The sequence below is a fragment of the Hypomesus nipponensis genome, chromosome 5 (genome assembly GCF_054491055.1).
Source record: "Hypomesus nipponensis isolate SF chromosome 5, ASM5449105v1, whole genome shotgun sequence".
In the NCBI taxonomy this organism is placed as follows: domain Eukaryota; kingdom Metazoa; phylum Chordata; class Actinopteri; order Osmeriformes; family Osmeridae; genus Hypomesus; species Hypomesus nipponensis.
Genome location: NC_140365.1, coordinates 9,478,040 through 9,502,637, shown reverse-complemented (window position 1 = coordinate 9,502,637; position 24,598 = coordinate 9,478,040). Strand labels below are relative to the sequence as shown.

General features: G+C 48.0%; 3 protein-coding genes across 4 annotated transcripts; 2 read left to right on the top strand and 1 right to left on the bottom strand.

The window, feature by feature from the left end:
- Window positions 1–227: 227 nt before the first annotated feature.
- On the bottom strand, window positions 228–2,190 carry LOC146288352 (uncharacterized). Its single transcript, XM_084698605.1, has 4 exons — window positions 2,075–2,190; window positions 1,245–1,305; window positions 797–1,135; window positions 228–698 (listed from the first exon to the last, which is right to left on the bottom strand). The coding sequence occupies exons 2-4, from the start codon at window positions 1,285–1,287 to the stop codon at window positions 586–588; spliced, it is 495 nt and encodes a 164-aa protein (XP_084554731.1). The 5' UTR covers window positions 1,288–1,305; window positions 2,075–2,190; the 3' UTR covers window positions 228–585.
- Window positions 2,191–4,191: 2,001 nt separating this feature from the next.
- On the top strand, window positions 4,192–11,694 carry nectin1a (nectin cell adhesion molecule 1a). 2 transcript variants are annotated; one of them, XM_084698477.1, is made up of 10 exons: window positions 4,192–4,249; window positions 8,814–8,926; window positions 9,048–9,306; window positions 9,420–9,537; window positions 9,786–9,967; window positions 10,125–10,242; window positions 10,421–10,572; window positions 10,819–10,994; window positions 11,232–11,255; window positions 11,386–11,694. In XM_084698477.1, the coding sequence occupies exons 1-10, from the start codon at window positions 4,192–4,194 to the stop codon at window positions 11,692–11,694; spliced, it is 1,509 nt and encodes a 502-aa protein (XP_084554603.1). The 2 variants fall into 2 exon arrangements, with proteins under 2 accessions (XP_084554603.1, XP_084554601.1); XM_084698475.1 differs by having other exon boundaries at window positions 8,811–8,926; window positions 10,819–10,963; window positions 11,186–11,255.
- Window positions 11,695–14,656: 2,962 nt separating this feature from the next.
- LOC146288350 (V-set and immunoglobulin domain-containing protein 10-like 2) lies at window positions 14,657–24,598 on the top strand. Its single transcript, XM_084698756.1, has 12 exons — window positions 14,657–14,714; window positions 15,239–15,625; window positions 21,040–21,315; window positions 21,452–21,727; window positions 22,046–22,333; window positions 22,434–22,694; window positions 22,868–23,161; window positions 23,287–23,664; window positions 23,815–23,937; window positions 24,034–24,058; window positions 24,149–24,225; window positions 24,356–24,598. Exons 1-12 carry the CDS (start codon window positions 14,657–14,659, stop codon window positions 24,475–24,477), a joined length of 2,565 nt encoding a protein of 854 aa, XP_084554882.1. The 3' UTR covers window positions 24,478–24,598.

The following is a 24,598-nucleotide window of genomic DNA, read 5'->3' as shown; positions in this document are numbered from 1 at the left end:
ATTTATTGATTTTTGTGAGTGGGTCTGCACTTACCACTTAGCAAAGCTATGCTTAATGGGCATAATTCTGCACACACACACACACACACGCACACACACACACACACACACACACACACACACACACACACACACACACACACACACACACACACACACACACACTATAGCAAAAGCATTAGTAAAATACACAGCAAGAAAAATACAGATAGCTACTACCTGGATGTAGCACTTTAATTTTTAATTTCATTAAAAGGAATTGATCATGTATCTTCTTCCTACAATATTATTATGACACACATTGTAATCTATGTGCTATTCCTGAACACTCATTTTGCCATAGAAGCTGGTTGAATTGAAGTCTGTATACTGTTGCAAGGTTAATGACTGTCGTGTGTGTGTGGGAGGGAGAGAGGGAGAGAGAAAGAGAGAGAGAGAGAACAATACCTGTAATGTGATGAAGGTGACTGCAATGAGGCAGTTTTGAAGGTTCTAAAGGGGCAGGTGTGTGTTTTCGAGTGTGTACGAGTGTGTGTGTATGCGTGCATATACGTACGTGAGTGTGTCAGTCTGTGTGTGTGTGTGTCAGTGGGAGGTCAGACTGCAGATATGTGCGAGATAGAAAGACAACCCAGGAAACATCATCCACCTGCAGCTCTGCAGAAAGACGCTGACAGCTGAGCAAGGCAGCAAATGTTCTGGAAATAAAGACACAGCAGCGGTTAGTTTAGAAAGCCCACTGTAGCGCTCCCTCACCACCACACACACACACACGCACACACACACATACACAAACCTTTCTCCACATAGACAGAAGCCACGTTCTTGGTCACTTTGCACATGAAAGTGGTGTTGGCTGGGAATTTGGGCACGTAGCCAGTCATCGTCATGCGGTAGCCATGTGGCTCCAGTTCCTCCACGTAGCTTCTGTCCCGGAAGGGCGTGGCCACGATCGAGCCAGACACGTTGGTGTTGACGAGGGTCTCCTTGGTCCCGGAGGACATGGAGAACTCATAGCTGTTAATCATGCTGGGTTTGGTCTCCAGGAGACAGTCCACCCTCAGGTCGTCATCGTCCTCCGCGCACACCGTCATCAGCTCACTGTGTACAGGCGCCAGACCCAGCACCAGCAACACTGGGGCCAGAAGGAGGAAGAACATCCAGTTAGTTACCCAGTGTTCCTACACCAGGACAGTCAATAGAAGATAATAGGGTATATTCAGGAGCAGAAGGACTCCGCATACCTCCCAAAGTAACTCCACACATGTACAGAGACTGGACCATCATGGAACTGGCACCATCCAACTTGGGAGAGAGAGAGGGAGAGAGAGAGAGATAACTTGTGTCAGTTTGTATCCATAATGGTTTCTTCTGTCCCACTGCTAAGAAGTGGAATATTTACTACAACAAAGCACACCGAAATGAAATTGAATTGAGGGAGGGAACGAATCGTTAGACAGGCAGTAGCATTTGAGTCTCTGGAATCAATGACCTTATCAAACATTAAGGTCTGGGGCAGCCAAACCTACGGGACACCTAAACAACAAACAGCCTCTGTTTTTTTACCTACGCAATCACCACCCCTTCCACCAAACAACAGCTTTTATCTTCTTCAGCTCTATAAACTATCCAGCACTATCTAGGTGGGGTAGTTGTTCCTAAACTTGTACTATTATCTTAGTCCAGTAACATTTCCCCTTTTGTTATTTAAGCAGACCTCAAGCTGTTGGCCATTAATAATACTGATAGTACATTAGATAATACTACCTGGAATACCAATAGCATTGCTAGCTAGTCCTATGAAGCTCAGCATTGTTGTAGAACACATTTCTAGACTGTTACCCCGCTGCAAGAATGTATTTTAGTTTATCTAATGCATTTTTTTTATGAAGCTGGTGAGCACATTTCTTGTGCCGTAAAGATGTATGCTAGAATATTCTATGCCTTTCGCGGCTCTGTGCGTCTCCGGCGCATCCTCTGTCTCATTCCAAAAACAGGGGGCTTCTGGGGGATGAAGTATCAACTGGCCAGATGTGCAGAGATACAATATAGACTACATAAGCGGATGCCTTACCTATGGTCTGGTGTGGTTGCTGTAGCTGTCTCTATCTGCCTGCTCCTCGGGTACTCGTGGCAGGATGGTGTGTTTCCCTGGGCTGGTGGAGGACTGCAGAGCAGACTGTCTGTTTCAGAAAGGGAGGGGATGGGGGGGGGGAGTGATGTGGGGGATAGGTGGTGAGCTGGAGAGTGCTGATTCGTTTCTCTCCTCTGCTGTGACAGAGAGCCCTAGCCTGACACACACACACACACACACACTGTAAAGTACAGAACAGTACAGTGTTGTCATCAGCAGGGTTTTGAACGACCTCTCCTCTCCTCTCCTTGTCCCCCCCACCCCATCCCCTCCTTCCCCCTCCCCCTATGGCCGGGATGTAAACACAACCGAAACGGAAAGTGTGCCGCCTCATGGAAAGTCCTTCTCTTTGGCTCCCCCTGCAGGTTCACTGTGAAACTGGAGGCAACCCTGGGAATGTGTTTTAAACACTGTAGTCTCCACTCACCCCAGTTTTCTCATGTCTGACACCCCCATTTCCAGTGGTGTAGTCCAGTATGAAGTAGTGTGCATTCTGTCGATTTACCAAGGCTCTATGCTCCACGTGCTGTTCCCTGCCTGGATATCACGTAGACAACACCACTGCTCAGATACATTTTCTTTCCTTACAATTGTTCTGTTTTTACACCACTCCTACTATCTGTCTTCTGTATTCTATATCTTTATCTCCTCTGGCCAAACTACGTTCAGATCCATACCCTAGTCATTTCTACTACATCCTACAGCAATACATCCCATGCATTTTCCAAATCCTTCGGCCTCCCATAACCTAAACTGTCCTCCTCGTCCACTCTATGACCTGGTGTCATACCTCACAGCATGGTTTTCTAAGCTACCTAACCTCTCCTGCCCTCCTTTTACTCAGTCAACTCTGGGAGCCTCCTGCATGTCCTCTTCACCTCAGACCACCTTTATATCATGGGAATTCCTCACTTGCCCTCGTCTCTTAAGCCTCAGCGACGTCTACACACGCACACCAGCTGCTGGTGGCATCATGGCCCACAGTCACCCGGGAACCACTGGGGGATCAGATGGCTGAGCGGTTAGGGAGTCGGACTAGTAATTAGATGGTTGTTGGTTCGATTCCCGGCCGTGGTAAATGACGTCTCCTTAGGCAAGACACTTCACCCTACTTGCCTCGGGGGGATGTCCCTGTACTTACTGTAAGTCGCTTTGGATAAGAACGTCCGCTAAATGACTAAATGTAACCTGGTACCACTCACCCCCTCGTTAGTAGGAAGACCTTAACCTTCGATTGTCTTTTTTGTCCACGCATGTCCACTTACCTCATCACTACTTTTAGGCTTCTAACTCCTTTTAATGTAGGTATAAGGTTTTACATACGCAAATCGGTTATTACCATGATGTGTTCTTGGTCGTAGTACGGCCATAATACACTATTTGGCCAATATGCTTAACACTATCTGGGTGACAGCCTATTGGCACAGGACACAGCAACAATTCGGTAGTGCGCAAAAAGGAGAGGCACGAGCCATTCAGCAGTTTCTCGCAATATAAAGTGCGTAGTTCGAACAGATCCGTTTGGAGATCACTCCATGACTGCGCATAAATCTGTTTATAACTATGATCCGAGAAGTTTTCTTCCAGATTGGTTTACGCCATGGTAGTAGGCAGACAGCACTAGACGGGGCGGTAATTTGTTGGCAATGTGTGTGTGTATCTGGGGTCATAATCTGCCCATGCTTCATAAGCTTCTTTATCCCCGCCTAGCCGCTTCGACGCGCGTGGAGTTCATTTCAGTGACAAGCCACAAAGAAGAGGGATCGAGTAGTATTCAGTACCAACTATGTGGATTAAACAACTTCCTGTATCAACTCTTTTTTCTTCTTAATTTAGCCTTTCTTCTTAATTGGTTAGGTTATCGGTTTAGTCCGTCTTTTTAAGTCGCAACGCAGCAGCGCATGGGGACTTCGCTCAAACAACATAGCAACCGAGACTGACGTACATTGCAATTGTTCATCAGTTCTCGGTGTGTAGGAGTCGGAAGGGATATTTGGAACAAACAAAAAAACTGGAATATATCTACTTATAGGAAAGCTGGCGACGGTGATTTTAGCATGGAGAACTCTGGAGTATTTTGGATATTCCTGATAACAACTTGTTGTGCTGTCCAAGGTACTGCCGTCCTCCCCTCCCCCTTTTGCTCCCCGTTTAAGCCTCTTTCTGTGGGTGCTCTGGCGTTCACAAGACGCGACAGTAGTGCATCTCTGAAACCACATGTTTCCTTGAGTGTTTGAGTGTTTGTGTGGGTTTTTTTTTTTATGATAGCAAGCAAATGGAGTTGTGATCTTGAGCGATGAACAGCGACACACCATATAGAGAAGCCTCAGTCAAACATCTTTGCACCCGTTTTCCTCTGTGAAGCACAAGATGTGAGGTGGTGTTGTAGGTTGCGGTAGATCGGTGGTGTAGTAGGTTGTAAAGTCTTGACGAGGAAACAGACATGGGTTTGCAATCAGTAGATTATGCAATCAGTCGAGGATTTATAGAATGTTCTAACCTATGGATTTGGTTCGAGCTGCTGGGACATCTGGTGTGATAGCTTTTTTTTTTACTCACTCAGTGATTAATCTCTCTGCCGGTTTGGCAATATGTGTGAAAGTGCATGTGTGTGCATGCGTATGATCTGTATCTATCTATGTTTATGTGTATGAGTGTGTACGCCTTCACCGAGTGGGTAAGGATGCCTTATGAAGTGCTGAGCTTGTGGATTAGAAGTTAACGTCTAGAAAATCACCCTGATGGTGTGACAGCTTTTGTTGCCATGGAGCTGTTGGACACGGTCTCCATGGACACATTCCATATGGTCAAGGCAGCTGCAATGACCCTAGAAACAGATCTCTCAATAACTGCTACAACAGGAGCAACCTCTAACTTCTCAGTAGCCCTGCAGTGCAGATCCCCAGAGTGTGTCGTCATAGAAATGATGTCAGAGCCGTTTTTCACACTGGCTCATATCTCTTTACTACATACACATATGCGTGCATACAAAAAACCTCGCACGTACACACACACACACACGCTCGCACACACACACACACAAACACTTGAGACAGACACAAACAACTAATATACAGGACAGTCAGACAGACATACCCCTGGACACACAAACGCACGCACAGGATCTTGGCGTAATCCACTGGCCTTGTATGGAACAGTGGGTCAAATACACAGGCACTACCCCGAATAAATACAATTCAATCTCTCTCTTTCGGTCTCTATCTATCTATCTATCTATCTATCTATCTATCTATCTATCTATCTATCTATCTATCTCTTTCACCCTTCCATCCCCCCTTTTCCAGCTCTCCCTTCTGTTTGTTTTCCGTTTCATTTCATTTTTTGAACCTCCCCTCTTGCCCTCTCTCTGTTTATCCCCCCTTTCCTGCCCCAAAACACAGCAACAGAAATCCTAATCCTGTGAGCTCCCCTTGAAAACTTTCCAAACACACACTCTACATTCAGAGAGGCCCGGAGATTACACGCATACACACACTCACACTCACGTACGCTCCACGCACATACACACTCAAACGAACACACACACTGACCCCACCTTTAAATTGTGTAAGAGATTACAATCAATTTAACAAAGTAGTGATATGACAGGAAGCAGCACAGTGTGTGTATTTGGGCACACACACACATACACACACTTGTCCACAATCACAGAGTTTTGGAATGGTGGTCACATGGTCTGTTTACTATGGTGTATTCCCTGTGATCAGTGGCGGTGTGTCTGGCTGAGAGAGAATAAGTACGTGGGTGCATGTGTGTGTGCATGCGTGTGTGTGTGTGTATGTACTCCCTTGCCACTCCCCCTGCCACTGTGATACATCACATGAATAAACCTTGTGTGAAATCCCTCAATTGATCAAAGATTTATCAGGCCCGAGCTTTAACAGTTAATCTCTCTCTCTCTCTCTCTCTCTCTCTCTCTCTCTCTCTCTCTCTCTCTCTCTGTCTCTCTCTCTGTCTGTCTCTCTCTGTCCCCTTCTCTCTCTCATTGTATTTCAGAAAGTCTCTCAAATTGGGTTTTCATTTCATTTATATTACCACTTTAATAACCCCAGACGCATATTTAACGCACAGCCTGAAAGGATTTTTCAAACTACTACTGTTGTCGAGAGACACTGAATATCTGACAATTAACAGGTTGTAAATGGCAGACTGTTAGGAATCACTGGAGATGACCACATTCATCAAACCCTGCCTCATCCCACAGTCTGTCTAGTTAACTCTCTCCTGTTTTAACTGTTAGCTCACAGACAATTCTATACAGATGTATAGATATTCGAACCGGACCCTCATTCTACATACTGATCAGGAGTCATTTAGAAACATGTTTGAAAGGATGAAGGCAACGTCTGGATGTTTTTGGCACTTTGGGTGCATGACTTTCTCTTCTCTCTCTGACCTATGTGTGTGCGTATGTGTGTGTGTGTGTGTGTGTTTGTGTGTTTGGGATGATGGGTTAGAGCGATAGAATGGGAGAAGGAGAAGGGAAAGAGAGAGCAAGGGTGAGAGAGATTAACTGTGCAATCTCTTGCCGGACAAATCTGCGATTGATCAGGGATTACATCCCATGCCGTATATAAAGTGGGCTATACCATACCACACCACATAATTCTTACTGTACATTCCAATGTGAAAAAGAGAACGAGACCATCCATTGTTGCATCCATCCATTGTTGAATTCTTTTTCCCAGGCCCTCGACTCTCACTATGTGTGTCAGTGTGTGTGTTGTTTCCAGTATGTAGGACTGCTGAGGTGGGTTCCCATGCACACTGTTTAGCAGCTTTGTCTCATCATCAACAACATCTAAAAATGGGAGGAGCATAGACCCTGCTAGTTCAGACTGTAGACTAGCTCAGAGGAACTGACCACACCCTTACACACACACACACACACACACACACACACACTCACTCACTCACTCACTCACTCACTCACTCACACACACACACCCTCACACACACAGTCTCACCCTTACACACACCCTCACACATACACCCTCACACACACACTCTCACAAACACTTCCTCTTTTTGTCAGCCACATGAATAATGCATATGCATGCCTTTTTTTCTCTTTATCGTGTATGTGTGTGTGCGTGTCATCAAACAGGTAGCTGCTCTAAGTTTGCTCCATCTCTTCACCTAAAGCCTCTAATCAGCTCAGAGGCCGTGCTGGCCTGCCAGTGGGAGAGGGAAGCGTTGTGTTTGTGTGTGTGTGTGTATGATCATGTGCAGTGATACGCATGGGATTATGGTTGTGTGTTTACATATAGGCTACACAATGTGTGTGTGTGTGTATGTGTGTGTGTGTGGTTGTATGTTCCCCAAAGTCCTGGTGTATCTGCCAGAACTTTAGTCATGGCGTTCTCTGACTCCTTCTTTCATCCCTCTTGTCTCCCTCCTCCCTCTCTGCCTCTTTCCTCCCTCTCTCCTCACACCGTCGGTCCCCTCTTCTCTGTCTGCTCTAGTTTTAAGAACAACCTTTCATGTATAAAAATGAATTGCTTTGTATCTGGTCGGTTTGATAATCCATTGGGTCACTGGTTGAGTGACTGCTAATGACGTACAGGCGTTGCTATTTGTGTGTCATAGTCTTTACTCATAGGAAACACAAGAAAGTGCAATTGAGATCAGATTTGGTCTTGTACCCTTGTATACCGATACGTGTAGTGTACCTATACACACGTACGCTCGCATTTTAGCATGCCGATACTGGACATGTGTGCTCTCACACAGTCGGATTTCATAATATCCTGAATGCTGTCATGTCCTCTAAACTGTAAATGCCATAAAGCACATACATGGGCGTGAACACACGCAAACAGACACATAACAACTTATAACAGGGTCGGTGAATGGCGTGACAGACGTTGCATGTGAATGAGTTCAAATCAGCTTTCCCCGTACGACTGCTTTTTATTTGGAAGCCTACTAACGCCCCACTATTCCTACACGCATAGGCTTGATATGAAAAAAAAAAAAATCAGCAATAGACATCTGTTTTATTTGTATTGGATTTTGGAAATGTTCATTTGGGAATGTGGATGGAAAGGCCATGGAGGACAGTTAGTGGGTGGAAACCACTGCGTGGAGACAATGACTCCACAGGAGGAAAACAATCACCTCAGAACAATGGCTGCCCTCATTCTCACACACACGCATGCATGCACTCACACAGTGCACACAAACATACAAACCCGTGTTTGGGGGGGGGGAACAGACCCTGTTAGCCATTCTCTCTCTCCGACCAACGCACACACAGACACACACACATGCGCACGTGAGTAGTGTTCAATCAGCAGCTAGGGGGATTGTGACTGATGCTGATTTGCTAAATGGGTCACTAAGTCAGCCGACTCGCTGCTATTTGTGTCTACTCCTCACTCCTGCCTCTCAGACTTGATCCTCAGCCTCCGACTCCCCTCTGACTTCTTGGGTCTTAACCCTCGCACCCCCTCACCCACCTCACACCTTTCATGTCACACACATTTGACTCCAGAGCTGAGCTGCGTTCTCTGCTTAACCAAGGGAGGGCTTAAGAAAGTGCAGCCATGAGTACGACAGTGTGTGTCGACCGGGACGGCACGTTTGTTTGTGTTTTTTGTATGCATTCTGAACACTAAGTATCTGACAGTGTGTGTGTGTGTGTCGGTCCTAGGAGTGTATGGCCAGTCTGTGGAGATGGATGCGGAAGGGCGATCGGGGTACGTGGGCTCCAAGGTAGAGCTGCCCTGTGTCTTCGTCAACAGTGTTCCACCCGTCAAAATTTCACAGGTAAAACCGGACTTAGGACCCCTTGCTCTGACACAGTTCTCCTCAAACGCTCCAACGTTTCCAAAAGACCCATCACACCCTGTGTCATGTATGGCAACGACCCTCCCTCCTCGCCTCCAAGGTGACCTGGCAGAAGCTGGTGAACGGCAGCAAGCAGAACGTGGCCATCGCCAACCCTTCCCTGGGCGTGTCGGTGGCCCCGCCCTTCCGGGAACGCGTCAGCTTCAAGAACGTGGGCGTGCGGCGCCGCATCCCGTCTCTGGAGGACACCACCATCGTCTTCTCCTCGCTGCGCCTCGCCGACGAGGCCACCTACATCTGCGAGTACACGACCTTCCCCGCAGGCAACCGTGAGAACACCGTTAACCTGACTGTCTACGGTAAGACAGGCATGGACGACTCCGTAGTACTTTGTTTTCTGGTGTGTGTGTGTTCGTTAGAATGGGGGTTGCTAAGTTATTCGGTTCTCACTATTTTGTTTTCATCGGTTCAGCTCGACCTTCGACCCAGATGAGTTTGTCCACGCCCAACTTGGTGGCACGGTCATCCAATCTGAAGATGCCGGTGGCCACCTGTCTCTCAGCCAATGGTAAACCACCTGGCACAATCAGGTGAGGCGTGTGTGTGTCGTTTACAGGGCGGTGGAGGACTAAGAGGAGAAACGAGGGATTAGGGGAGAGAGGGAGGCATTAAAAACAATCAACCAGAAAAAGGAGAAAGAGGAGAGAGAGAGAGAGAGAGAGAGAGAGAGAGAGGGGTGGGGGGATGGAGGAAGTGGGAATTCTCCCATCATTGTTTATTTACAGTAATGTCTTTTTTCTTTAAAAAAAAAAATGTGTGCGTGTGTGTGTGTGTGCAGGTGGGACACGCGTGTGCCAGGGGAGGCCACCACGCGACAGATTCGTAACAGGGACGGGACCATCACGGTCCAGAGTGACTACATCCTGGTGCCCAGCAGAGAGACACATCAGGAAGTCCTCACCTGCGTCACCACATACAACGACGAGGTCTACACAGACAGCGTGACACTGGACATTCAGTGTAAGCACACACACACACTTTGACAAACACGCAGATACACACACATGCATGCTTCTTTTTAGAATCCACCAATTAGATTCATTTTATTGCCACACACACACAATCACCATCTCCCATGACTGTCTGGTGTGTGTGTGTGTACGCTTGCACGTTTCAGATGAGCCAGAGGTGTCCATAGAAGGGTTTGATGGAAACTGGTACTTGAACAGAGAGAATGTTGAGCTCACCTGCGTGGCTGATGCCAACCCAGCTGTGTCACTGTTCCAATGGAAGCTGTGAGTATGCCTGTTTGTGTGTGTGGCGGTGTTTGTGTGTGTGTGTGTCTGAAGGTGTTTTTATGTGTGTGTGTGTGGAGGTGTTTTTTATGTGTGTAGTTGTTTTATGTGTGTGTGTGTGTGTGTGTGTGTGTGCAGCGTAGGTGTTCTAATGTCCTGTATTGTCTGTCCTGTGCAGCATGAACGGCTCCATATCAAACAGCATTGAAATCCAAGACAATGTCCTCATCATCAAAGGACCAATCACGTACGAGCTGGCTGGCACATACGTGTGTGACGCGACCAACAGCATCGGAACGCGATCCGCCTCTATTGAGATCAACATAGCAGGTATTGTCCTTCTAGGTCACCTAGGATCGTGGCTACAGCTAGATGAGTCTTTTTATTCATTTCTATAGGCTTTAACAGCCTCCTCTCGTCTTTCTCTTGTCCATATAGAGATATCTTTCCTTTTTTTACACGGCCATTTTTGCAATTTAGTCATGAGAGTGGAGAAGAATGCGTCACTGACAGACTGTCTGGGTTGTTATCTATTCTAAGAAGTTCTTTGTTTTTGTTTTTTTCAAATTCTCTCAGAAAAGCCACTGCCTATGGTTGCCCCCGGTGATGTCATCAGCGTCGTGGGCTTGCTGCTAGCTGGCGGGGTGACACTAGGCATCGCCATCACCGTGATGGTGCTGAACATGAGGAAACAGTGCGGCGGAGCGGCGGAAAGTGACTCGTATGTACAGCGCAGTCTTCTGTCACCCCTCGCCTCTTTCTCTCTTTCCCCTTCTTGCTCTGGAGCAGTTTCCCGCTCTTCTACTCTCCCTTTTCTATTTTTACCGAGGCCTTTGGCCACAACCTTTCTCAAACACTTGTCACTATGTCGATGTATCGATTTTCAAATGGTTCACTGCTACCCTCACGCTCCGCTCCTCTTGCGCTTTCTCTGTGAAACCAGGACAAACTCTTCTCCCTCTCTTAAAATGGCCCCTTCGTCCGCCAAGAGGAAGCCGGATGATGATGGCCAGGTAAAGGGTGTTTGTGTGTGTCAGCCAGTTCCATGCGCCGTTTGTAGTCAGCTGCTTTGACAGGCCTGTTGTCGTTTGGTACCTGGTCTGTGGTGTTGTCAATCATCTCATATCTTTGGCCTCTCCTCAGCGTTCCGGAAAGCTCTATGAAGAGCTCCCAAACACAGCCGACTACGTGAGCTACAGACTGGCCTGCAACAAGGAGGACTACCCGGAGCCCTACTCCCCTCCCATCAACCCCCCCCTCTCCCTCCTCCCCGAGCACCCTTACCCTCTCCCGCAACCCACCGCGACCTCCCCGCCGACCAACAACATCTCGAAAAACACCTTCTCGTCGCCCACCAACTCCTCCCAGGTGTTCAGATACCCTTCCCTCCCCATGCTCTCACCTCCGCCAGGCGTGGCCCCCTACACCTTCCCCAAAGAGCAGTACGTCTGAAGTGAGCTCTCCCTCGGCCCATGTCTCTCAGTCCTTGACTGGTCAACCGTAAACCCCTTGCCCCTCAACCCTCCAAAACGTACCCCTTAACCCTCACCTAAGCCCTCGATCCTTGATCTGGAAACGAAGACATGGTGACCAGAACACAAAGACTGGTTTAGGGTCTACTCTCCTCCTGACAGTCCCCTCAGGACTATGAACTTGTGTCTGGCCAGGGACCTGTATCTGGGACACAGCCTCATCCCTGTTGTGGCTGACTAGACGGTTGCAGTTATAAGGCACCAGACAGGGAGCACACAACACTGACAAGACAAGAGATGAACTGCCATTTTAGAGTTGAAGGATTATCCCCCGAAACTCGGAAGCATTCCAACATGCTAGTCGTCATCCGATGAGACGGTGGCATTGTTGGGTCAGCTTCTTGCCATCTGCCTGCAGGTTGAAAGAATAGTTCCAAGTGTCGAAGCCACAGACACACTTTATGATTATTTCCGACTCATTCAGAGTTTGGAACTGGTTTGAGTACAGTTGGAAGACGATCTCCATTGCCATCTTCACAGTATCGGTGTACTGGATGAAAAGTCATCCTTTTGTTCTTTATCTCCATCTGTCCCTCTTTCTCTCTCTATTTTTTTCTCGATTACTTACAGTATCAATCCAGCCATAGTGAATAATCAGATTACAGGAGATCTGAAGACCATACCAGTTTGTGTCGCTCTCAGTACCAATGTGATGCATTTTGTGCTTTTGTACCATGTCATGTTTTTATGGGAAGCAACAGTTTGTATTTTATGTTCATATTTTATGCGACACAGATTTCTGTTTGTGACCATGTTTTGTCATTGTTGAGATGTTGTGTTCTGTGGGTTGGAAGTGTCGAACAGCATGGTATGTGTATACTGGTGATCGCATGGTCTACATTTAGCTTCAAAAACTGTTTTTATGTTGAAGCCAGACTTGAACCTTTGCGTAAACCCTTTTTGTAGAAATCCTGAGTCAGGCAAACCAAGGACATGCTCTCCACCAACGATTAGTTTAGGGTTAGCATGAAAGTACATGAATATCTCGTAATCCCAATGTTATTTGGACTTCATGTTATAAGTGTCAAACACAACACAATCCATTCAACGTGAGCGTTACTGTAAATACCTATTAAGATGGAAAGGCGTTCCCAACAAAGGGGAATCATCTAGTCATTCTCTCATTTGCCATATTTACTGTACCTGCTGTATGTCAATACACGTTAAATGTGTGTGTGCGCGCGCGAGTTTGCATGAGTGTTTTCATATCTGAGTCATGCGCGCGTGTGTGTAACTGAACCAACAGCATAAGCAGATCCTGATTAGTGAGATATCCCAAGCGAAAAAAAGATTACACTTAAAGTAAACTTTTATATTTAAGTAAGGTTGTATAAGTACAACCGCACTTAAATATATCAGAGTTGTCGATAAGCATGTGAATATACACTTCTAATTGAATTGAAAAAGAGAATGAAAATGCATTTAACTCTCATCAAATGTATCGAAATTAGATGAGCATCCTCTTTTTCCCGCTTGGGATAGAAGTACCTATTTCCCAGTCAGTTGTATTGTTGACATTGCTTTCATATTTTTGTAATTATTAAACTATCATGTCTACTGTTCTTTTGTTCTCCATTTGATTGACAAAGAAACACATTGATTTGGTACTTTCCACATTTAAGATGTTTGTCCAGTCCAATCAAGAGAGACTCAACACTCGTTTCCGCACCAGTTTTACTTAAAGTTCCTATGAAAAGCAAACCCATGCTGTTTGGACACGGACAAACTGTGAATTGTTAAAAGCTGATGGTTGGACCCGTGCTCTGCCAAGTTTAGTAAACTGATCACTGTCGTGAATTCATTCATGCCATTCTCACATTACACTATCATGTCATTTACATAGCCATGCTCTTACTCACTCTCTGTATCACACACACAATAACCATCTGTCTGTACACACCAGCATTTAAAAACTTAAGAGTAGATTTCAGTTGTGGTAGTGTGGGTCAAAAAAAATAAAAATAGAATTGAACCAATGGGAATCCAGTCGGTTATGTGGCACTCTTTTTGGAGACGGTGCTTGATTGAGTAGGGTGTTCGTGAGGATCAAAGCTAATATGCCCAAGCAGCCAGTAAACGCCACCTGCTGTGGAGTTGACCTATCATGTCTGGGTCAGGGAGGAAACTCCAAGTCTTGCTAGGAGATCCCAGATTTTGGGCCCTATTTTTAATCCTAATCCCATCAGAGGTGTTTACTCTGCTCTAATGGTCCTTAGCCTGCCTCCCAAATTATAATCCCCATAGCCAAAGACCATTCCATGCCATGGAAGCACCAACACAGCGGGTAGCCTTGGCAACAGCCCCATGCCAGACAGAGGAGGAGAGGGGTAGAGAGAAAAGACCATGTTCTACACCATTTAGAGCTGGTTGAGCTGGTTGAACTCACACACGTGTGAATCTGGATGGAACCACACCCCTCCACTGAGCGCTGAGGAGATATAAGGCAAAGGATTTTTTCTAAGAGGGTGTAAATCCTTGTTGCTGGATTAGGAAAGGTGTGCAGGTATGTGTGTGTGATGAAATACTAGCCTGTCCATCCATCCGACTATGCTCTATAATAAATGAGTTTGGTATCATTTTGTCATTCTAAACTGCACACACACACACACACACACACAAACACACATGCATGCACAGGATGAATAATTCAACCCCAACTCGGCCCTCTCTCCCTGCCCTGCCTCAGTCTAATAACGACTGCCTGTCTCATTGGATTCCCTCCTCTCTCCATCGAAGCGCTCTACTTTTGGGGATTTTTATCGACACACGTTCGAGGGGTTTTACATTTTAAGGGGGATTGTCCGGGTTGCCTGATTGGCTAGAGGGCTGTTATTATTGTCTATTTTTATTGGAGATGGGGGACTGAAGATCATCATGGTACCATGGTGGCCAGAGTGTTGACCTTTCTGCTCACCTGCCTGTTCACGTCCACCAGCCACGGTAAGAACCCTCCACCACTCTCTGCTTTACTCTCGCTCTATCCTTCAGGGTACATATATGGATCTCTCTCCTCAGTTTCCCACTCGTTATCTCTCTCTCTCTCTCTCTTTAAGGATTTTTGGGACATTTTTCATAGTTGTATCCCATTCTCTTCTTCTTCCGCTCTTCTATAACTGTCACCGCTTCCCTCACAGTTCTCTCTTTTATGTTTGTCTTTTCAATTGGTTGAAAATACATATTCATATTTCTAATGTCTCGTTTTTGTACTAATTTGGTTTCAGAATCTTACCCTTTCACATTAAATATATATATAGAGAGAGAGAGAGAAAGAGAGGGAGAAAGAGGTCCAAGATGACATAACTTGTAGTTAGAATGTCATGTTGAGAGAGGGGATTCTTTATCAGGTAGTAGTATTTTCTTGGAAGTGTGCGTTTCAATCCTCTTGGCCAGAGCACAGGCGAAACACTCTGCAACCCAACCCCAAGCAGAGCACATAACACCTTGCTCTCAATTACACGTTTGAGCATGTGTGCGTACATGTGTGGGCGTCCCCTTAGCGGTGGACATCCTCGACCCCGGGGAGGTGGTGTACGTGGACTCGCGTCTAGACGGGGTGGTGGGCCGAGCCGTGATCCTGGAGTGCGGAGCCACCTTGCCCGACGTCTACATCTGGGGCTTCACTAAGCCCGGAACAGACGCCTTGAGAGCTGTCGTCTACGACTTTGGGAAGGGCCCCAAGATCCAGCAGCTGGCACAGACTCTGGGAGACCTGACGATTATTCACAACACCTCCTCACTGAGTATTGAGAATCTCCCACTGGCAGCCCATGGACTGTACACCTGCCAGGCCTTGTATGACACACCGCAGGGAGCCAAGTTCCACTACTACTACACACGCCTATCCGTCCTGGGTGAGACACACAATGACACACATACGACGGCAATTGCAGGAGCTGACCCATGTAACACCCATGGTTCTGTCTAATCCAGAGATTTTGTGTCTCTCCTATGTGTAGTCCCGGTCACTAAGCCCTATCTTTTGGTGAACAATACATCTCCAGCGGAAGGATCTTCAGCCTGGCTGCGCTGCGGATTAGAGAATGGGACCTTACCTATTTATTATGAGTTTGAGCAAGAGAATCGAAATGGAGTCAACAAAACCTTTGGCCAGGGAAACAGCAGCCTGGTCAACATGACTGGTTTCCACCGCAACCACACAGGCTGGTACCGGTGTAGTGCCCGCAATGCGGTCAACCAACAACGATCTGATCGCATCTGGTTGAACATCACCTGTAAGTTTACAACCTAAGTAGGCCTAGTACTCTTCAATTTGACTCCCCACTCTCACCCCAAACTTAGCCCATATTGTAAGTTATGTCTACTATCCCTAATATGCACCACAACAACATTGAGGAAGTTGTTGAGTCTGTGTGTGAGCGCGCGTATGCGTTGACTTGGCATGCTTGTGTCCCATTGTGTGCGCACGTGTGGTTGCATGTTTGTGTCCAATCATTTGTGCATGTATCGTTCTCTCCCCAGACGGTCCCGACCTCCCTCAGATAGACGTGACTCCGTACAGCGTGACCGAGCGTGGCTACTCTGCCCTGGAGAGAGAGACGGTCTCCCTGCTCTGTCAGTCCCAGTCCAACCCGCCCAGCCAGTACGTCTGGTTCTACAACAACTCCCAGGTCTACACCGGACCCCAGTTCACCATCACCAGGATCCTGCGCACGCACACCGGCATCTACGCCTGCCTGGCCGAGAACACTTACCTCAACACCCGCATAAGCGAAACCATCTCCCTGACCGTCTATTGTGAGTTTAAACCTTTTAGCCCCTAATCCCCAACCATGGCCCACTCTGTCTATGTGAGATAATTACTCCAGTCTTTAGGAGTAACCTGCTTTAGCTCCAAAGAGCTCTATAGCGGCTCTCAGCTCTCCACAACCGACTCAGAAGACAATTGTTTCCAATTTTCCAAGGCTAATAAGAAGACAGAGATCATTTAACAAAGACTGATTCAGTCATACCGCTGATGACAAAGTCCAATTTGGCCACAATTTGAGATCATCCCGACATGCGGTAGTCCAGGGTAGTTGTGCTCTGAAGTCAAAGATTACGATCAATCATTATGAGAGACTAAGTGAAAGGCTGAATGATCTCAAAGGGATTTTTCAACAGCCCATGAAATTGGCGAAAGTACAGCTCCAAAGTTGTCTTACTCACATTAAACCACCAACATGAACTCTGACCTTTTATAGAATCAGACTCATTTTTTATCTCCCTACGAACCTAATGCCCTGGTCTGCCCTGTGTTTTACTGCCTGTTGTCCCCACAGACCCTCCTGATGGTTCCCCTTCCTGCGTCGTGCAGCCAGCACTCAACTACTCCTCCCTGAGCCTGCAGTGTACCTGGCCAGGGGGCCTGCCACCACCCTCCCTTCGATGGAGCCCTGGCCTACTGGCCCCTGGACAGGAAGGGGCGGTCCTGGGGCAGGAAGGGGCAGTGCTGACCAATAACGCCACCGTGCTGCAGTCTGGAACTAACACCTTCAACAACTCCCTGTTCACCTGCCAAGGCTCCCACCCAGCCCTCAACCAAAGCACACAGTGCACCACGCGTAGCTGTACGTTTAGGAGAATTTGTGTGCTTGTGCGTGTGTAACTGTGGGAGTGTCGAACATGTTATATCAACACATAAAAACACCCTCCTCCTTCTTCTCCTTTACTTCCATGTCTCTCTCCCTTCATTCTCCAGGGTCTCCCCCCGGTGCACCAGCATGTTTCGTAAATGCAACAGTTGACAACCAGCAGCTGATGCTGTCCTGCTCCTGGGGGGGCGGAGCTCCCCGGGCTCTGCTCTGGTGGGAGGGGCCAGGGGGCCAGCAGCACGGAGGAGGGGAGGAGAACGCCAACATTCTGGTTCTCCGCTCCTACCTCACTCAGGGTGGGCAGGCCTACACCTGCCATGGGAAACATCCACTCCACCCCCTGCCCCAGGCCTGCACGCTGAAGCTGGGTAAGGGTAGGGTGAAACAAACGCACCTCAAACCCTGAACAGAAAGACATAAGGAGACACACATACGACAGTGATTGCAAACAGGAACTGACCCATGTATCACCCATGGTTCTGTTTAATCCAGAGATTTTGTGTTTCTCCTATGTGTAGTCCCGGTCACTAAGCCCTATCTTTTGGTGAGCACTGCATCTCCGGCGGAAGGATCCTCTGCATGGCTACGCTGCGGCCTTGAGAATGGAACCTTACCCCTTCATTATGAGTTCCAGCAAGAGACTCAAAATGGAGTCATCAAAACCTTTGGCCAAGGAAACAGCAGCCTGGTCAACATGACTGAGATCAACCGCAACCACACAGGCTGGTACCGCTGTATTGTCCGCAACATGATCAACCAGCAACAATCTGACCAAATCTGGTTAGACGTCACCTGTGAGTGAACAACTAAAAAACGATTCTCCTTGCAACTCAAACTCAGCCTATGTGTACATGCTCTAATATACAATAATATTGTGTGTTGGTATACTTGTGTTCTCTCCCCAGACGGTCCCGACATCCCTCAGATAGACGTGACTCCGTACAGCGTGACCGAGCGTGGCTACTCTGCCCTGGAGAGAGAGACGGTCTTCCTGCTCTGTCAGTCCCAGTCCAACCCGCCCAGCCAGTACGTGTGGTTCTACAACAACTCCCAGGTCTACACTGGACCCCAGTTCACCATCACCAGGATCCTGCGCACGCACACCGGCATCTACGCCTGCCTGGCCCAGAACACTTACCTCAACACCAGCGCACAGAAGACAATCACTCTGACCGTCTACTGTGAGTCGGCACACTTTCCATGTCCTTGTCTTGTCTGTGTCTTACTGAAGTAAGCTCAGTGTCCACCGGTCCGGGGGAATAACCAAACTAGACTGAGGATGTTTCCATTTCTGATCTCAGCTCTCTAAAACAACACTGACGCTGGCAGCTAAAGCTGCCTTGACGCGGAGCGATACGTCCGGAGAGATTAGTTCCACTTTAATGAGACACACTTAATGAAGGCAGCTCATTAGGCCGGCTAATTATATCAGCGAAGCCAAAATCTGCAACTCAGCACTCACCTCCAGCCATCTCTGACCTTGCGTCGCACACACGCGAGCGTGATAGTCTTCCTGCTTTTGTCTTGTTGAAAGACAGACAGGGATTTCAACAAATACCACCAGTCGAGAATTAAATTGAATCAGAAAGCATGAAAATCTAATCATGCAATTGATTCAGCGGACACAAATCTTCCCCAGGGGGGTTTGATTCTTGCAGAATAGGGTGCATTAATAACACGAAGTGTCTGTTTACAAATACATGAGAAAATACAACATACGATACTATGACATAAAAAGTACCTGATCAAAAAGCAGAGACTTTAGTACAACCAACTCTTCACATTGTAATCCCTGAAACCCTCATTAGCAATGTAAATAGCCAGACAGCATTAGCAAGTTAGAAAACAATACTAGTAAGTAAATAGTACATTTTATTTCTAAAGCACACTCACAACACAGCACGGCTGACGAGGTGCTGAACAAAAGCACCAAAACAGTAATCCAAATACATATTTAATAAAACACTACGAAATACACAGTAAAAACAAAATACAAAACAGTCAACATACTGATAGGAATATACAAAGCACATTCTGTATCATTCACAAAATGAAAAAGGTAAAATTACAAATCATGTTATATATCACATTTCTGGAACTCCAAAGACCTAAAGGCTGCACATAATAAACAAAATAAACCTGTACAGTGGCTCTTGTTGAATGGGGGGATTATAAGTAAGCATGTCACACACGCACGCTAGTTATCGCCTACAATGAGTTTGTAAAAGCTGTGTAACATTAAAACTGAGACACCCATAGTTGCAAGATGTGGTGGCAATAGAAATCACCAAGGCCCGGACACCTACTGGCACACATTCAGTGGAGTGAATCAGAGCAGTACTCCAGAATGGAAGGTGGAGCAAGGTGCTCAACTGTCTGGAAGTTCTGAGGGGTGCTGGAATCCAGCCAGTGTGATAAGACTTGCTGATGTCACAGTCATGGCAAACATTGGTTGGCTTCTTCCTTGCTGTGCTGACGGGCGCCAGACTCACAACTCAACACTGCCCCCAGCAGTGGCATCTATCGTTGATGCAACATAACCAACGCAACTGGATAAACAAACCAGATTACTAGTTTTGGGGTTGCAAAAAATGTGATATCACAATGCAAAGAGCAAAATGTTAGACTGTAACAATCCTGTCCAATCTTCCAAGACTCACAGAAAGACTGAAGTCATTTAAATAAGGACCATGACACGGATTGTTCTACAACCTCTGTGCCATAATCACCTTCAACCCTGGCCTATCTTGTCCGCACAGACCCTCCTGATGGTTCCCCTTCCTGCGTCGTGCAGCCAGCACTCAACTACTCCTCCCTGAGCCTGCAGTGTACCTGGCCAGGGGGCCTGCCACCACCCTCCCTTCGATGGAGCCCTGGCCTTCTGTCCCTTGGACAGGAAGGGGCGGTCCTGGGGCAGGAAGTGGCAGTGCTGACCAATAACGCCACAATGCTGCAGTCTGGAAATAATACCTTCAACAACTCCCTGTTCACCTGCCAAGGTTCCCACCCAGCCCTCAACCAAAGCACACAGTGCACCACGCGCACCTGTGAGTATATAAGAATTTGGGGTGCTTGTGTGTGTATAACTGTGAGTGTCTCAAATGTCATATTCTTCATAACACATACAAACACCCTCCTCCTTCTTCTCCTTTACTTCCATGTCTCTCTCCCTTGTTCTCCAGGGTCTCCCCCCGGTGCACCAGCATGTTTCGTAAATGCAACAGTTGACAACCAGCAGCTGATGCTCTCCTGCTCCTGGGGGGGCGGAGCTCCCCGGGCTCTGCTCTGGTGGGAGGGGCCAGGGGGCCAGCAGCACGGAGGAGGGGAGGAGAACGCCAACATTCTGGTTCTCCGCTCCTACCTCACTCAGGGTGGGCAGGCCTACACCTGCCATGGGAAACATCCACTCCACCTCCTGCCCCAGGCCTGCACGCTGAAGCTGGGTAAGGGTAGGGTGAAACAAACGCACCTCAAACCCTGAACAGAAAGACATAGGGAGAGCAGGGGCCGTATCTATTGTCATTGCCTACCCATGTCCTTCAGAGGTTGGTCAGAAACCACCGTTTATTGTGAGAATGAAAGTTATTCATTTCTAAAATCTTCATGGAATTAATACAGTTGAATGATCAATCAGTTAATCCATTTATCCATCCATCTTTCCGTCCCATGTATAGTCCCAGTCACAAAGCCCTCTATTTGGGTGAGCGATGCATCTCCAGTTGAAGGATCTTCCATTTGGTTGCGCTGCGGCTTAGAGAACGGAACCTCACCTATTTACTATGAGTTTGAGCAAGAGACTCAAAATGGAGTCATCAAAACCTTTGGCCAGGGAAACAGCAGCCTGGTCAACATGACTGAGATCAACCGCAACCACACAGGCTGGTACCGCTGTATTGTCCGCAACATGATCAACCAGCAACGATCTGACCGAATCTGGTTAGACGTCATTTGTGAGTGTAACAATACTACTCAGTCTACAACTATACTACTTTACACAACGCGCCCGTGCCAGACTCCATAAGTACATTGAAAACACCTGGCTTCAAGTAAACAACCCTGAGAGTGCGTGTGTCATTCTCTCCCCAGACGGTCCCGACCTCCCTCAGATAGACGTGACTCCGTACAGCGTGACCGAGCGTGGCTACTCTGCCCTGGAGAGAGAGACGGTCTCCCTGCTCTGTCAGGCCCAGTCCAACCCGCCCAGCCAGTACGTCTGGTTCTACAACAACTCCCAGGTCTACACCGGACCCCAGTTCACCATCACCAGGATCCTGCGCACGCACACCGGCATCTACACCTGCCTGGCCCAGAACACCTACCTCAACACACGCGTGCGGAAGACAATGACCCTGACTGTGTACTGTGAGTCTCCACACTAACCCTTGTGACTCAATACCTGATCAACAATAACTTGTTGGGCTCGGGTCATAATGTATACAGTGAGGTAAACAGTTGTTCCATAACTGATGAGTATCAGTCTTAGTGGACTGATTCAGACACTGGTGCCAGACCTGGTCTAACATGTATTCTGTGCTGACATTCCACACTCAACTCTACACTGCCCCCATGCTGTCTTCAGTGAAACTGCAACAGTTGCATGTCAATTTCATTTGTACCACAACTCACTCATCCGATCAACTTAGAACCCATCTCACATACTACCGTATCTTGTCCTCACAGACCCTCCTGATGGTTCCCCTTCCTGCGTCGTGCAGCCAGCACTCAACTACTCCTCCCTGAGCCTGCAGTGTACCTGGCCAGGGGGCCTGCCACCACCCTCCCTTCGATGGAGCCCTGGCCTTCTGGCCCTTGGACAGGAAGGGGCGGTCCTGGGGCAGGAAGGGGCAGTGCTGACCAATAACGCCACCGTGCTGCAGTCTGGAACTAACACCTTCAACAACTCCCTGTTCACCTGCCAAGGCTCCCACCCAGCCCTCGACCAAAGCACACAGTGCACTTCACGCACCTGTGAGTTTACTGTATGTTCATCTTGGTGATTGTTAAACATACCATAATAGACCCTTTGACTCTTTTTCACCATGTCTCTCTCTCTCCCTTCATGCCCCAGGGTCTCCCCCCGGTGCACCAGTGTGTTTTGCATACGCAACACGTGACAACCAGCAGCTGATGCTGTCCTGCTCCTGGGCGGGCGGAGCTCCCCGGGCTCAGCTCTGGTGGGAGGGGCCGGGGGGCCAGCAGCACGGAGGAGGGGAGGAGAACGCCAACATACTGGTTCTCCGCTCTGGCTCCGCCCAGAGTGGGCAGGCCTACACCTGCCGTGGGAAACATCCACTCCTCCCCCTGCCCCAGCCCTGCACCCTGAAGCTGGGTAAGGGTAGATTGAAAAAGCAACTCAAATTTTGCAGGACTGTTGCTGATCTGTTCAGCCGGATCCATAGCTATCAGATGTGGTTAGCCATGTACTTTTTAACAGTTACCATCAGAATTCAAGTAGTTACTTTTCAAACCATTCATTACAACAATTCACGCATCTCTCCGCAGAAGCTCCAGTGTTGCTGACCCAGAGGAGCATGGTGTCTGTGTACGAGGGCAGTGACGTCGAGCTCACCTGCATCCTGACGGCCAACTACCCTCCAGTCGGTGACATCACCTGGTTCAACAACCGTAGACAGGAAGTGCGAAGTGTTCCTCAAAAGTACCTGCTGCAGAGGGAGGCAGCCTGGGCCAATCTGACGGTGCGGGAGACCGACGGTTTCCAAGACAGCGGCCAATACTGGTGTTCCGCTTCCAATGCCGTGGGAGGGGCCGAGATCCCGATCACCTTATTGGTCAAGAGTAAGGACCTCAACATATTTTTCTCTCTGTTGATCTTGCTACGTGTAAAGGTCTCTCTCACCCTCTTTGTTTACCTACTCTTTTTTGGCTCTACATAATCCAATCGCTTTCTCCTTTGTTCTTAGGGTACCCCATGCCTCCGAACGTGACCCTGGTCAGACTGGTGTACAGCACTCACCAGCGCAGCGAGGTGCAGATCGAGTGGCAATTGGAGGGAGAAGGAGAGGGCGATTACGAGGGAGCGCTCACCAGCTTCACGCTGGAGCGCCGGCGTGTCGGCGAGGATACGGTGCCTCCGGGGAGGAAGAGGAGAGGAGAGGAGGAGGAGGAGGAGAGAGGGGAGGGGAGGAGCAGTTCTCCCTCCTGGCTGCAGGTGGGGGAGCAGGGGCCAGATGTGCGTCATCACACCCTGGGCAACCTCATTCCCACCCTCACCTACCAGTTCCGCGTCACGGCTGTCAATCACCGCACTGTGGGACATCCTTCCCCAGGAAAGACCCCAGGTGAGAGAGATATCATTAGATCAAATATGATACAGTAAGGATGGTATTTGTTTATTTCAGCAAATTTAAATTATTATGAAACATAGATTGTCTGCTACTGTGATGGATTTAGGTCTGCTGTGCTGCTACAATGACTACAATGTGTTTTAGCGGCCCCGCCCTTCAACGCGTATCCTGCTGTGATTGGAGCAGCCATTGGGGGGATGATCCTCGCCGCCATTGCCACGGTGCTGCTGTTCATCTTCATCATTCGCAACCGCAACAACAGCCCCCGTGAGTCTGACACACACCTGCACACACACACACACACACACACACACTCTCATCTGAGCTGAATGTTAATGATCTGAATTCCTCTTCCATCCACAGGACTTCATGACATGCTGTTCGGCATGTGAGTATGGATCTTTAGAAAGCTCTATGTATTCATACCGAACATGAATGCAGTGTGATATTGACCAGTGGAGGGTGTGTGTCTCTGCAGGCAGCACAGCCAGTCCAGAGAGAACATCAACATTCCTGAAGATGATGTCGTGGCAGGAGCTGAAAGAGAGGGAGTTGGTGAGTTTGGCTCCTCCCCTGGTCCAGGTAGAATGCATGCATCAAATTCTCCACAAAATGCACAAACATATGATAGGCTATACAACCATTCAGTCTATATAATGCTTATATTGTTGTGGTTTTGTTTCAGGACCAGATCCAGTCATGGCCTCCCCCAGAGCCCAGGGTCCCACAGAGACTCCTCCTCCATCAGCACCTACCCTATCACAGGCCAGGCCACTCTCCCCAGAGATGACAAACCTGTCAACATAACCATCTCTACCATGTCAAACACTCCTGTTCCAAACACACACCTGCTTCGGAAGGGTTCAAAATGACCTAACATGTCACTTATGCCGTTTGATTTAAAGTCAGTTTGTTACTCATGGAAGCC

Coding starts and splice junctions, on each gene's coding strand:
- LOC146288352 (XM_084698605.1), bottom strand. CDS start 1,287: ATGATGGTCCAGTCTCTGTACATGTGTGGAGTTACTTTGGGAG. Junction 1,136..1,244: donor GTGTGGAGTTACTTTGGGAG/GTATGCGGAGTC, acceptor TTCTGGCCCCAG/TGTTGCTGGTGCTGGGTCTG. Junction 699..796: donor TTCTGTCTATGTGGAGAAAG/GTTTGTGTATGT, acceptor CTTTATTTCCAG/AACATTTGCTGCCTTGCTCA.
- nectin1a (XM_084698475.1), top strand. CDS start 4,192: ATGGAGAACTCTGGAGTATTTTGGATATTCCTGATAACAACTTGTTGT. Junction 9,538..9,785: donor AAACCACCTGGCACAATCAG/GTGAGGCGTGTG, acceptor GTGTGTGTGCAG/GTGGGACACGCGTGTGCCAG. Junction 11,256..11,385: donor AGCCGGATGATGATGGCCAG/GTAAAGGGTGTT, acceptor GCCTCTCCTCAG/CGTTCCGGAAAGCTCTATGA.
- LOC146288350 (XM_084698756.1), top strand. CDS start 14,657: ATGGTGGCCAGAGTGTTGACCTTTCTGCTCACCTGCCTGTTCACGTCC. Junction 21,316..21,451: donor AATCTGGTTAGACGTCATTT/GTGAGTGTAACA, acceptor TTCTCTCCCCAG/ACGGTCCCGACCTCCCTCAG. Junction 23,162..23,286: donor GATCACCTTATTGGTCAAGA/GTAAGGACCTCA, acceptor CTTTGTTCTTAG/GGTACCCCATGCCTCCGAAC.